The following is a 15,073-nucleotide window of genomic DNA, read 5'->3' on the forward strand; positions in this document are numbered from 1 at the left end:
CAAGATCCACTTTTTGACCTTTGGAAGCCTGTAATGAGAGCACATGGACCCTAAGACAAGTATGGTTCATAGTACTTGGAACATAGTAGGTGCATAATACATGCTTGTTGACTGAATGATAAAGGGGCAGGTTCTGAATGGAAAGTTAGCCCCTTAATTAAATAGCATGAAGATCAAGGCATTTCTTTTCCTCATTTTTACTGAAATGTTTTTCCTCCCATGTTGGAAAATACCATCTTCCTTAGCTGGAATGCCACATGTTGACTCTTCTTGTTCCCTACTCCAATAATTAGTCCTCCTCATGCCAAATTACCTTGTATATACTATGCAGATGTAATGCATGATACAATAATATAATAATAATAATATTGTTTGTGACTCTCATTTGGCGTACTGTAGTGATTTGTCATTCTTCTCTAGCTCATTTTACAGATGAAAAAATTAAGGTAAACAGGGTTAAGTCACTTGCTCAAGGTCACACAGTTAATAAGTATCTGAAGATGGATTGAAGTCAAGAAAAGGAGTCTTCCTGACCCCAGACCTGGCAGGCTATGCTGTGCCACCCAGCCCTTTTTGTAGTGGCTAGAAACTGGAAACTGAATGGATGCCCATCAACTGGAGAATGGCTGAATAAATGATGGTATATGAATGTTATGGAACGTTACTGTTTTGTAAGAAACGACCAGCAGGATGAATACAGAGAGGATTGGCGAGACTTACATGAACTGATGCTGAGTGAAATGAGCAGAACCAGGAGATCATTATACACTTCAACAACAATACTATATGATGATCAATTTTGGTGAATGTGGCCATCTTCAACAGTGAGATGAACCAAATAAATTCCAATTATTCAGTGAAGAGAACCAGCTATACCCAAAGAAAGAACACTGGGAAATGAGTGTGGATCACAACATAACATTTATACTCTTTCTGTTATTGTCCACTTGCATTTTTATTTGCCTTCTCAGGTTATTTTTACCTTATTTCTAAATCCAATTTTTCTTGTGCAACAAGATCACTATATAAATATGTATACATATATTATATTTAACATATACTTTAACATATGTAACATGTATCAGTCTACCTGTCATCTAGGGGAGAGGGTGGGGGGAAGGAGGAAAAAAGTTGGAACAGAAGATTTTTCAAGGGCCAGGGCTGAAAAATTACCCAAGCATATGTCTTGTAAATAAAAAACTATAATAAAAAAATAAATAAAATAAATTGTGCCACCCAGCTGCCCTATTAACTAATGCTCGGAATAATAATAGTAGTTACCATTTATGCAGCATTTACTATGTTAAGCTCTTTACAAATATCTCATTTGATATTTTGGGTGTATTATGTACATTAGACCATGGATTTAGAACTGGAAAGGGTATCAACATATAATCCAAAATTTCTTAAAACTGCAGATTATGACCCTATACAGGGTCATGTACTGAATGTGAAGGACACAAAACTATGATTTATTGTCAATAAGTGTTTGATTTGTATACCTATTTTATATACTTATATACTCAGGTTCATGTAAAAATTTCTCTGGCAAAAGGAGGTTGAGAGTGGAAAAAGTTTAAGAATCCCTTAAACTTTCTCATTCGATTGACAGAAATTATAGTCTCAGAGGGGTTAGATGAGTTATCTAATGTCACATGGATTATAAATAAAAGAGGTACAATTCAAATCTAAATCCCCTGACTCCAGTTGCAGTGGAATCTGCACAATAAAGATTCTCCATGCTTTTTTCTCCCCAATAGAAAGTAGATTTTTGCAAACAAAATGCATATTAGTTTTATACCCATATCCCCAAAACTGTGAATACATCATGGCACAGAAAAGGCATTTAATAATTATTTGTTGAATGGGACCTCACAAAGCAGAGTGTGAAAGGCACAGTAATCAGTGATCATTGGACAAGGGAACATAAGTCCTAGATCCTTGTGTCACTTGGACTCTGTGTGACCTGGGAAATCATAATGCTTTTAAATGCCCTTGCTTATCCATATGAATAATAATTTGGTCCTCTCCTTTCTTCACAGTAATACTGTTAAGACTAATAAGATGATTCATGTGAAAGTGCCTCGAGTTCTTTTGAGAAAGGCATTTTACGGATTATTATTGTTTTACTCTTTAGTCATTTTCAGTTGTGTCCAACTCTTTGTGATGCCATATGGGGTTTTCTTGGCAGACATACTGTAATGATTTGCCATTTCCTTCTTCAGCTCATTTTACAGATGAGGAACAAAGGCAAATGGGGTTAAGTGACTTACTTGCGATCTTATAGCTGGTAATGTCTGAGACCAGATTTAAACTCAAGAAGATGAATCTTCCCAACTTCATTCCTAGCACTCTTCCCTGTGCTGCCTAGCTACCTGTTGTGCTACTTGGAGCTGTTCGTATACACGGGAGCCACCTGACAGTGGCTGCTGAAGATCCAACCCAGACCTGCAAAATAGATCTCCTCTTGTGAGAGGATGATACAAGGAGACTGAGAGACTGTTGTGTTGTCTGACCTCTCTCCTCTTTCCTCTGCCTCCAATTTATCTCATTCCCAGTTTGCAACACCTGTGTCAACAAAGTCTGCCCTGCAACTCCTTCAGATGTTATGATTCACAGCTGAAGAAGCTCTAGGAAAATTGACCTGTCCTTTAATAGCTACCCATTTTATGAAAGTAAGATATTAATATCATAATCAACTGGTCACTGGCATTCTCTCCTAGTCCACATCTAGTTCCTCACACTTTCCTCTTTATCTTTTCCATTTTCTATCCTGAGATCCTTTTCCCCATCCTACTTTTTCTTCATCTTGCTATTTATTATTGGACATTTTTGTCCTTAGTTCTAGTAGACCAGGACATCAGGGTGATGACGCCATGACAGGCACATGAACTGAATTTAAGTGAGGGAGAGTTGTGCAAGGTCACCTGCCTCACTTTCCCTTCCAGAGCCATCTGAGTCCAGTGGCAAGATATAGATCTGGAGACGGCCCTGGATGCAACGGGAGACCTTGTCCTTTTTAAGCTAAGGTCTTCATTAAGTCTTAGTTTGACTGAAGCTACAGCCATTCAGTGATTAAGGCTGGGTGGTGATTGAGCCAAAGAATCTCCTCTTTTATCTAGTCCCCCCCCAAAAAAAATCTAAATAAATAAAATGAATCTGGGAGAAGACCCTCAGGATTTCTGGCCAAAGCAGAAATGACTGCTATTTACTTTTAATTTGAGTCAATCAGGACCCAAACAATGATCAAATGGGGCTTGGCCTGGGACCTTGCTATTCATTTTTATCATGAATTTAATTCAATCCATGTCCCACATTGTTTTTCCATTTTTAGCTTCAATGTTGTCTCCCATAGCTGGGCCAAACTAGTCAGTCTAGAATTCTACCTTCTCTCCGACACAAACCTCCTCTCAACTCTGACAGATCTCTTCATAGTTCTCTATACTACCAGTATCTATACACACCATTTTCATTCTCACCCTCATGGCTTTGTGATGCCTCCTTCTCTAGAATGCCCCACTCACTCCCATGAACACATTCAAATTCTATATACCTTTCAAGAACTGGCTCAAATCCCAGCTCTTCCACAAAACACAATAACATTTGATTACAAATGACTAACTGTTTAAAGTATATTTTTCCTTCTTGTCCCCAACTACTATTACCAGCCACCACCAAAAAAAAAAAAAAAAAAAAAAAAAAAAAAAGATTTTTTTGAGCATACTCTGTCATACTTTTTTTTTTTATCCCCTATAGAACTGATATCAAAATCACATTGAAACAGGATCACTGATCCATACATAAAGATCCCTACATAATGCATTTTGATACAGTTTTTAAATGTAATATTATCTATGTTTATTACTTATTTTGTGAAATATTTCTCAATTACATTTTAATCTTGTTTGGGCCTCATTCAGGAATGTTGTTGGCTCATGAGTCTCATGTTCAATACCTCTTCCCTACAATGTCATTATATATTTAATAATTTGATATTAATATTGACAATTGATTAATTATTGAGCAAGAACCTCATCTCTCTCTCTTCTTTGTGTTTGGCTAACTCAATCATTTCTTTAGCAAACACATACTACATGTCTGCTGGGTGTCTGGCACTGTTCTACATGCTTGCAAAAATGTAAAATTGAAATAAGATGTGGTCCCTTCCTTCATGTAACTTAGAGTAGGGTGAGAAGATATCAATATAATAGCAATGATACACAACAGTGATAAGTTTATTCAAGAGTTATAAAATAAAATACTACAATGAGGATCTGCAGGAAACAAATCACTATTAACTAGGGAGATGAGGGATGACTCACTTTGCACTTCTTTGATTTCTCTACTATGCTCTCTTACTGAATTCCTCTCCCCTCACCTGTCTTTTTAACTTTCTTTTGAGTATTCTTGCTCCATCAGATTGTAAACGCTCCTTAAGGACAGGTGCTATCTTTCTTTTTCACATTTAGCACACTGCTTGGCAGATAGTAGGAGTTTAATAAATTCTTACTGATTATTAACTGCCTAGAAGAGGTAGCTATTGGAGTTAGGTTTTAAAGAATGGACATGGGGCAAAGAAAAGGAGGGATATTTCAGGTTTGAGCAGAGTATGAGGAAAAATATGGAGGTGAGAAATTCAAAGTATGTTTGGGGGACAGAGTGTACTATAGTTTCACTGGAGTATAGAGCACATCACTTAGCCTATATCCCAGGTGCAAACACAAGCCCTCTACTTTCCTCATTGCTTCATCATTATCCTACTATTACTTTTAAGAGAGGCAGCAGCAACAGCTGTCAAACACCTAATAAGTATGGTAGTCATCTTTCTCAATGATACTTTACTCTCAACTCATGTTAAATATTGACAAATGGAAAATCCTAGGAAGAAAATAGCAAAAAAACCCATAAAAGTCAAGAAATTCTTGGCATAGATCAAAGCTGAACTAAGGTCCAGAAATTGATATCTGGATTTTCCAATTCAAGAGGTCAAGAGGAAGAAATAGTTAAATAAATGGTGGAATAAATAGATGGTGAGAGGTTGGGGGGGAGGGGTAGAGAGGGGGAGAATTCCTGAAGGAAGATGCTAGCCATATCCAGAAAAAGAATTGTTGAAATTTAATGAATATCAAAGCATTCTATGTTTTCCTTTTCACATTAGGATTATAATATGGAAACATGTCTAACATTATCGTACATATATAATGTATATTGCTTGTTTTAAGGAGACAGGAGGGGAGAGGAAGGAAAATTTGAGTTAAAATTTTTAAAAAGGAATGTCAAACATTGTCTTTATATATATTTAGAAAAAAAATACTGTTTTTTAAAAATAGGAAAAGACTATGTTGGTGGTCAAGAAGAAAGAAACAAATATGGAACAGAAAGACCTTGCAGAGCAGTTTCATATATATTAAATCTAGCCAAACTTATGTGCATAAGAATGAAGTAAACGTAACTGGGAAGTCAGTTACAAGTTAAACCGAAGCTAGTATCATATAAATAATCATGATTCCATCAGAAACCAAGTCTAGTCCTTTTCCCAGATGATCCAATATCAAGGTGATGAGCAAGAGCAAGCTTAAAATGAAGCCAATTGTAAGACACTCACCTTTTTGTTCATGATGATTCAGCAGCAGAGATGATAAAATATTTCCTCTGAATCCAAAATATACTTAAGACAGAGAATCCCACTCCCATGCTTATCTCACTCCCTATTTCAAACCAAACTATAATAGCTTTCACTGAAGATAAATATTTCCTGCCACTTATACCTTTGTACAGACTGACCCCTATGCCTTTTTCATCTCTGAAATCTGTGATCTTTATTTAGCTTCTTTCAAGGTTCCTCTCAGGTGTCACCTTTCAACAAAAAATCTTACAGGTAAAAGGAAACCCTTGGTTGTTAGTGTTTTCTCCCTTCTCAAGTATTTTGTACTTACTTATCTGTGAAAAGGTTGTATCCCTCCAGTATAAGGTAAGTCCCTTGGTATAAGGATTGTGTTTTGTTTTGTTTTCATAGCCATAGATTGTAGCACAGAGACTGCCGAATACTTCAATATTCATTGAATGAATTATTAAAAATCTTTGACCAGTCTGTTCCTGCCATTGGAACCAATCAACCAAGCATTTGTTAAGTACCTTCTGTGTGCCAGGGATTCTATTAGATTCTGAGATATAAAGACTCTGCCCTCAATGAGTTTATATTTTGTAACTCTGTCTGGATTAAAAAGCTGGCCCAGAATCTTATGAAAATGAAACACACACAGGGAAGGAAGGCTTGTATATTTTTAATACAGAACAAAAACCAATATCATTTTTATACACACTGCATATACTAATTTATACGTATGTACATACACTTATATGCCCCCACGAGCACCTTCTAATATTATTTTCCCCCTTCACAAGTGAGGAAATCATGGTTCCAAGAGTGTCTTTTTCAAAGACTCAAAACTGAACAAAACAACTAGGGCTTTTCAAGTGTACCCTCCTTGTCAGAAACCATCTTGGATTCACTTTTCCCAAACTATGTTCTGTGTACCTCAACTGCTCCTATGTATCCCAGCAGAGTTAGGGATCCATACATAGGAAGGAAGGCCCTATTTCCTTGAAAGAAATGTCAAACTTTGGCAAGAAAAAGCCAAGCCAGGAGTATTCTTCTTCTCCTAAGGAGAACACTGAAATTTTCAGGCAGATTCATAACCTCTACAAAGTCCAAACAAGCTTCAACATGCCACAGACAGGTCACAGGCTCAGCTGAGAATTCCTTAAGCAGCAGTCTTCCTGATCTTATCTCAGTTCAGGGGGGGATGGAATTGAAAAGAAAATCATAAGCCCCACTTTGTCTTCAATCTTCTTTTCAAACACTTCTCACCTAGAAGCATGCTGGTAAATCACAAGAAACCAAGAGTTAATATATAAAAGGAGGCACTTGAACTAGCTGGGGGGGGGGGGGGAGAGATTCCATAGGCAATTATTCTTTCATGCCTCCCTACCCTAGTTTCTCTTTTTCATAATCCATTTTTTCTCCACTCAGCACCTTCCCATTTGCCCCACTGATCCATTTCTGCCTTAAATTTCTAGTGCCCCTTTTATTCATACCAAAACCTGTTCTTGGAATAGGACGTGGTATCATTCACCCTGAAGAAGGATAGTGATGAATGGTGTTAAAAGAGTTGTGAATATTCAGTTAGAAAACAGAGTTCCTTGTCTGGCTCTATTACTTACTATTTGTGTAACTTTGGCGAAGTCATGTCACTATTAGAATGCAAATTCTTTGAGACCCTTTTTTCTGTATCCCCTTTAGTGTCATGCATTTGTTGTTCAAAGGTTTTTTTCAGTCATATCTGACTCTTTGTGATACCATTTGGAGTTTTCTTAGTAAAGATACTGGATTAGTTTGCAATTTATTTTTCCAGCTTATTTTACAGATGAAAAAACTAAGGCAAATAGGATTTTACTTGCCCAAAATCACATAGCTGGTAAGTGTCTGATGCTAGATTTGAACTCAGGAAGGATGAATCTTCCTAACCAGGCCAGCATTGTATCCCTATACAACCTAGATGCCCATGTCTTAAATAAAAAGGTTCTATTCCTCCAAAGTCCTTTCTAGTTCCAAATTTATGATCCGTCCAATACACTCTTAAGCTTCCTTATACACTAGAATGTTGGCCAACAGCAGCTATGGAACTTGTCTTTAGAGGGGGTCTCATGCTTGAGGGTAAAGCACAAGACAGGATGGTAAGCTTGTCTTATATTAAGCAATGTATTTCTAAGTAAAGATGTTTTCACTAGTTAGTGTCCAGAATGCCTACTTCATAGGGCAGTACCTATCCTATGAGGAAGCAAATTTGGAAGTTACGTCTTCAATGTGATCAGCAAAGACACTTCAAACTTTGCCCATTTAAAATATATCTCCTTCTCCTGGCATTAGCCACCCCACTGATCCCACCTGAAATTTCTACAATTACAATTTTTTTTTCTTTTGAGTTAGATAACAAAAGCTAAACTGGTGTGTCCAAAAAGCTACTCAAAATGAAGGGCATATAATCAGGAGTGGTAGAAGGATTCTTTCCTATAAATATAGTTTACTTTGTTACCGGGGTTCTTAATCTAGGGTTTATAGGTAGCTTTTAGAGGTTTCATGAACTTGGTTCGAGAAAAAAAATTACATCTTTATTTTCACTAATTTCTTTTTATTATTTTTTATTAAAGCTTTTGATTTTCAAAAAAATATGCATGGATAATTTTCAACATTCACCCTTGCAAAATCTTGTGTTCCAATTTTTTTTCCCTCCCTTTCCCTTAGCCCGTCCTCTAGATGGAAAGTAATTCAGTATATATTAAACATGTTTCACTAACTTCTAATTGAAATTTACTTAGTTCTTCAGTTATGGATATAGCAATAATGATGGTATTTAACAACCAGGTCTCTGGGAGAATTGGGGTAATGTAAACATATCACATTTTTCAGTTTAATCCACACTATTAATATTTTCTCCATAGTTCGCTGAAGTCTAGACAATCAATAAAGCAAAACATTGTTATACATTTTGCTGATTTGCAAAGTATAAATGCTCACACAGAAAATAATAATTGGCTATCTTCATTTGAGCTGGCTCCAATATATCCCTAGACGGAAGCATAATTATTTTGAAAAAAAATGATAGACACCCTATAGGCAATAGATCCATTGCCAAAAAAGTTCATGCAAAAGAAAAAGTTTGTTAATTGAATCCTTAGAAGACAAAAGGTTTACATTAAGATATAAGATATAAAGTAAATTTCCATACAGAAGGAGAAACATAGCCTTCCAAAGAATCCTAAAAGTATTAATAATATTGTATTACTAAAGTATTAACATAAATTATTAAAGTATTAATAATTGTATCTGTTGTTTACATGTTTTAATGTTGCAAAGCTTTTTACATACTGTTGTTATTCAATCTTTTCACTCATGACCTCATGTGAAGTTTTCTTGGCAAAGAAAAGATATTGCTATAGTTTGCCATTTCCTTCTGCAGCAGTTTTTTCCAGATGAGGACACCGAGACAGAAAGAGTTAAGTGACTTGTCCAAGGTTACATGGCTAGTATCTGAGACTAGATTTGAACTCAGAAAAATGAGGCTTCCTAACTCTAACCACTGTGTAAGCTAGCTACTCTCTTTAAATGTTTACTCTCACTTGATCCTCTCAAACTTCTAAGGTGTATGTCATTATTACCCTCAATTTACAGATGAGAAAGCAGACTGAAGGAGGTTCAATGATTTAATCAGGATGACACAGTTAGGAAGTGTCTGATGTGCTTCCTTCCCAAAAGTTTTTAGCACCCTTGACACCTGGCAGTCTAGAGGGATTGCATGTACCAAGTCAAATTTGATAACAGAAGGCACTCCCAGGGCGGCCACTTAGGAAGAAGGCTGAAAGGGTGGAGGAGGGAAAAGGTGAAGATAAACTTTTCCTACTCCGAAACTTCGCTCCACCCAATTGTTAACTAATAACAAATATCATTTTTGAATTATGTTACTGGGTCAGATTTGAGAGGTAAAGGGATAAGGAGAGAGAATATCTCATATTGTTTAAAGTAGAGGGGCCCTGCTAAATCTCATTAGAGAAATCTCCTCTCAGAGATTTTGCCACAAAAGCCCAAACAGAGAATGAATTCTGAAAGATAGGGTTATTATGAAGTTCCTTTAAAGGGGGGAAGAAGGAGGTAAGTGTAAAATATCTTTCAGTTTAATCTGCAATAGTAAGGTTTTCTCTATAGCATTCTTAAGCCTGGATAATGAAAAATAATAATAAACCATTTTTTGTAGATTTTGCCCATTTTAAGGGGTGAATGCTCACACTGAAAGTTTAACACTCCTCATTTGAGTCGACTCTAACATATCTCTGGATGGAGCCAACAAACTTTATTCTACTCCATCACTAGTTGATCATTTCTAGGTCCCCATGCACATGTGTCAATATCATGACATTCCTGGGTTATCCGTCCTTTCTGCACTAACTCTAAGATGCTACAAATATCAGATAAGCCCAGAATACTCTACTCCTTTGCACAGTGATCTCACTTGATTTTTCCACACATTGCCCCCTAGCAACTGCTACTCTTCATTCATATTCTTTTTATTGTTGTTTTTTTCAATACTGTTTGATTCTTCACTACATGAGGGGTTTTCTTGGCAAAGATCCTGAGGTGATTTGCCATTTTCTTCTCCAGCCATTTTACAGAGAAGGAAACTGAGGCAAATAGGGGTAATTGACTTTGCTAGTCTTATAGCTAGCAAATGTGTAAGCTCAGATTTCAACTAGAGGAAATGTGTCTTCTTGAGTCCAAGTCTAGCACGGTATCCACTGCACCCGATTCATACTCTATATTCTTTTTATGCAAGGTCTTCCTCATGCCTAGACTGCTTCCCCCATTCTGATTCACTTTACTTTTTGCAATCACTGACTCCGTTGAAGGTTTAACTCAAGCACAATCTCCTATAGGCTGCTGCTGATCCTCTTCTCCAGAGTAACTTTGTTTTTACATAGTATATGTTTTGTATTCACTTATCTGTGGACTCATTGTCCCACTTCTTCCTAGTAGAATGTAAACTGGGATTATTAAGGGGGAAAAAACTGTTTTGATTTTTTTTTTTTTTTTGGTCTTTATCGTTTTCAATTATTTTCAGTTAAAGTTAATTCTCCAAGGTCCCATTTAGGGGTTTCTTGGCAAAGGTAATGGAATGGTTTGCCATTTCCTTTTCAAGTTCATTTTATAGATGAGGAAACTGAGGCAAACAGCATTGAGAGTTTACCCAAGCTCACACAGTTAGTAAATGAGCTCAGTTTTGAACTCAGAAAGTTGAGTCTTCCTGACTACATGCCCTAATGTTCTATCCACTTCACCATCCAGCTGACCCATTGTGCAAAATGGGGAGGGAGGGAGAAGAGCTGACTTTTAATACGACATTCATTTCTTGCCACAAAATTACTCTGCACTAATCTCAGTTCCCCAAAATGCAACCACCAGAATTCCAAAAAGACAAAATCCTAACTTGAACTCAAAAGCAGCAACATCCAAGGGATGGAAGAAGAGGGAAGAGTGATAATCCCAAATGGCAGCAAAGTGTAGTGAGGAGAGCTTTGGATTTGATGAACAAGAATCTAAGTTCAAATCCTCCATTGCTGTTTAATACTTGCATGACCTTGGACTTGCATTGCCTCCTCTTCTGATCTTGGTTTTCCTCATCTATAAAAGAAGGAGTTTGGACTGGGTGGCTTTTCCAGTTTTAAAGCCAAAAGCTATAATCCAATTTATTTTCTCTTTCTATCTAAGTTTGTAGGCAACACAGGAAGGGAGTTGGTCCTCCCAGGTTCCCTGGTTCTCCCTATTTAAAAAATCAGTCCCTCATCTCTCCGATATACTTCAAATTTCAGATAGCCCCTTTGTGATTTTTTTCCCCTTTCATTCTACTTTTCAAGTCATTTTATTCTAATTTTGTCTATGCAAAACTAAATGGACCCAGAGGTTTAATGAAAAAGGAAGAGGAGTACCCTTTATAGTATCTCCTATGCCACTAGGAATATCCTTGGATGTTAACTCAATTCCTCTTCTAGAGTTCTATTTATCTCAACTTGACCTCTTGTCAAATTTTTCTAACTATACCTTAAGGATATATTCCATGTCTTACCACTCTGGGAGAAGATAAAAACTAAAATACAAGGGAGGTAGGAATATTGGACATACTATCAGACAAATTCATTTTGTTTTGTTTAAACTACCTTTTCTTTTTTACATAAAAGGGCTCATTAAATAGGTAGGTGTCTTGAATTTACTGGGATGTAAAAACAAAAGACGTTAATAAAATTTATTTTAAAAACTAAAGTAAATTGAGGGTCCAGAGCTCTGTGAACAGAAATGATACTGCTTTTATGAAAGCAAATGAAACCTCCCTGTATTCTTCCTCTTATCATGGCCAGGAGATAATAGACTGCTATAATATAATAGACAGCTATAATTATTTCAATATATAAATTGGAACTAGGATGACAATTTTTTCAAATAAATTTATTTCATAATAATAATACATTCATGTAGCATGTTGCTTAGATGTTTTCCTCATAACCCTATAAGGTAAATAGTATGATTATTATTATCCTCATTTGACAGATAAAGAAACTGAGTCAAAGAATTCTAAACCTAGTCTAAGGTTACTCAGCTATTAAGTGTCAGAGGCAGGAATCAAGCTCAGATCTCATTTCTCCAAGGTCAGTGTTCATATCTCTAGTTAGCCTTCAAATTGTGCTTAGATTGTAAAAGGGGGTACTCACTCATTTTGACATTTTCAGGTCTCAATGTAAATGTTAATTTCTCAAAGGATATGCAAGATGATTGTCTTGGTAGATAAAAGGATGGCTATTACTCATTCACACATTAATTTGTTCATTAATTCATTTAATATGGACTTACTAGGAAGTAAAAATTGAGTTCAAATCAAAATCTCCTCATTCCTACTTTAGCATTCTATCCATTCTATCACATCAGGAAAAAATCCATTTTGGCCTCTAACTCTAAGTAATAGCAAAATGTTAACCAAGTAAGCTACTAAATTAACCTCAAGTAATAGCAAAATTTTAGGCAAGTAAATTATTATAGAAAAAGGAACCTTTTAATTTAGGTTTAAAATACTCACTTCTCATCGTGAACGAATCACTAATTTAGATCCATGGTTAGGATTATATGTTGAATTCTAAATAAAAGGAAAAATAACAACACAGTTATGAATCCCCCTTAAAATAGTTTTCATGATGTTTCATAGTTTATAAAAATCTTCCTTCACTACAACTCTTCCACTTTGGTTACTAGTTCTATAATCATGGGCCAGTCAAGCCGAGCCTTAACCTTAGTTATCTTTTCTACAAAATGGGTGCTATCAACCTCAGTGTGTGAAGAAAATGCTTTGTTTAAAGAACTCTAGATAAAAAGGGTAATTACCATTATCATTTTATAGATTGGAAACTAAAGCTAATAAAGTGCTATGTGTTCAAAATAAAGTGCATACCTTATTAGTGAACTGAGACTTGATTTCAAGTTTTCTGACTCCACACCCAGTGTTCTTTCCCCTCTATTTGACTGCTTTCCAAAATGTACTCAGGTATAGAAACCTTACCTGATTGTTCACCACATCCTAAGCAAATAACCTTTTCCTCCTCCAATCATTCCACCCCATCTTATCCCATACCCTGTCTCCCTTCTATCATACCAGGACTCTTGTTGCTGAGTGTAATATAATGTCCAGTATCACTCCTATACCAATCCATTATTATGCTTTACTATTACATTACTACAAATTAATATATTTTACTACTATACTACAACTTTACTAATATATTACTATTTACTACATCTCTGCCACTTACTAGTTATTAGAGCTTAGATGAAATACTTTACCTCAATTTTCCCATCCCTAAAATGGGGATAGTAGTACATTAAAAAAAAATCAAAATATTTAGAACTGAAAGAACCTTTGGAAATTATATTAGCTAACTCCATTTTAAAGAGAGGAAACGCAAATCAAAAGGAGGGAAGTGATTTGCCCTAGATCAAACAACAAATAATGAATGAAGGGCAAAGGCTCATTCCAGATCCAAACTAGGGCTCTTACTGCTAAAGCTCTCTATCTGCACTGGCTATTTCATAGGAGTGTTTTCTAAAAGGTGCAATGTGTTAGGCATAAAGAATGAGATCATAAATAAATTGGAAGAGCATAGGATAGTTTACCTCTCAGACCTGTGGAAGAGGAAGGAATTTATGACCAAAGAAGAACTAGAGATCACTGTTGACCACAAAATTGAAAATTTTGATTATATCAAATTGAAAAGTTTTTGTACAAACAAAACTAATGCAGGCAAGATTAGAAGGGAAACAATAAACTGGGAAAACATTTTTACAGTCAAAGGTTCTGATAAAGGACTCATTTCCAAAACATATAGAGAATTGACTCTAATTTATAAGAAATCAAGCCATTCTCCAATTGATAAATGGTCAAAGGATATGAACAGACAATTTTCAGATGATGAAATTAAAACTATTACTACTCATATGAAAGAGTGTTCCAAATCACTATTGATCAGAGAAATGCAAATTAAGACAACTCTGAGATACCACTATACACCTGTCAGATTGGCCAGAATGACAGGGAAAGATAATGCAGAATGCTGGAGGGGATGTGGGAAAACAGGGACACTGATACATTGTTGGTGGAATTGTGAACACATCCAGCCATTCTGGAGAGCAATTTGGAACTATGCCCAAAAAGTTATCAAACTGTGCATACCCTTTGATCCAGCAGTGTCTCTACTGGGCTTATACCCCAAAGAGATACTAAAAAAGGGAAAGGGACCTGTATGTGCCAAAATGTTTGTGGCAGCCCTGTTTCTAGTGGCCAAAAGCTGGAAAATGAATGGATGCCCATCAATTGGAGAATGGTTGAGTAAATTGTGGTATATGAATGTTATGGAATATTATTGTTCTGTAAGAAATGACCAGCAGGACGAATACAGAGAGGATTGGCGAGACTTACATGAACTGATGCTGAGCGAAATGAGCAGAACCAGGAAATCATTATATACCTCAACAACGATACTGTATGAGGATATATTCTGATGGAAGTAGATTTCTTCAACAAAGACAAGATCTAACTTAGTTTCAATTGATCAAGGATGGACAGAAGCAGCTACACCCAAAAAAAGAACACTAGGAAATGAATGTAAACTGCTTGCATTTTTGTTCTTCTTCCCAGGTTATTTATACTTCTAAATCCAATTCTTCCTGAGCAACAAGAAAACTGTTCGGTTCTGCACACATATATTATATCCAAGATCTACTGTACTCTATTTAACATGTATAGGACTGCTTGCCATCTGGGGGAGAGGGTGGAGGGAGGGAGGGGAAATATTGGAACAGAAGTGAGTGCAAGGGATAATGTTGTAAAAAATTACCCTGGCATGGGTTCTGTCAATAAAAGGTTATTTAAAAAAATAAAATAAAATAAAATAAAAATAAAAGGTGCAATGTGTAAATGCCAAT

General features: G+C 36.0%; 1 protein-coding gene across 1 annotated transcript in view; it reads right to left on the minus strand.

Moving 5' to 3' along the window:
- Positions 1 to 6,275: 6,275 nt before the first annotated feature.
- ADGRF4 (adhesion G protein-coupled receptor F4) overlaps positions 6,276 to 15,073 on the minus strand; it is a 38,537-nt gene continuing 29,739 nt past the window's right edge. Inside the window, exons 11-12 of the mRNA XM_031964738.1 lie at positions 12,678 to 12,734; positions 6,276 to 6,882 (exon numbers count right to left, since the gene is read on the minus strand). Coding sequence (XP_031820598.1) covers positions 12,681 to 12,734 — 54 coding nt within the window. The 3' untranslated portion in view covers positions 6,276 to 6,882; positions 12,678 to 12,680. The remainder of the gene's footprint in view (positions 6,883 to 12,677; positions 12,735 to 15,073) is intronic.

The sequence above is a fragment of the Sarcophilus harrisii genome, chromosome 4 (genome assembly GCF_902635505.1).
Source record: "Sarcophilus harrisii chromosome 4, mSarHar1.11, whole genome shotgun sequence".
NCBI classification, from domain to species: Eukaryota; Metazoa; Chordata; class Mammalia; order Dasyuromorphia; family Dasyuridae; genus Sarcophilus; species Sarcophilus harrisii.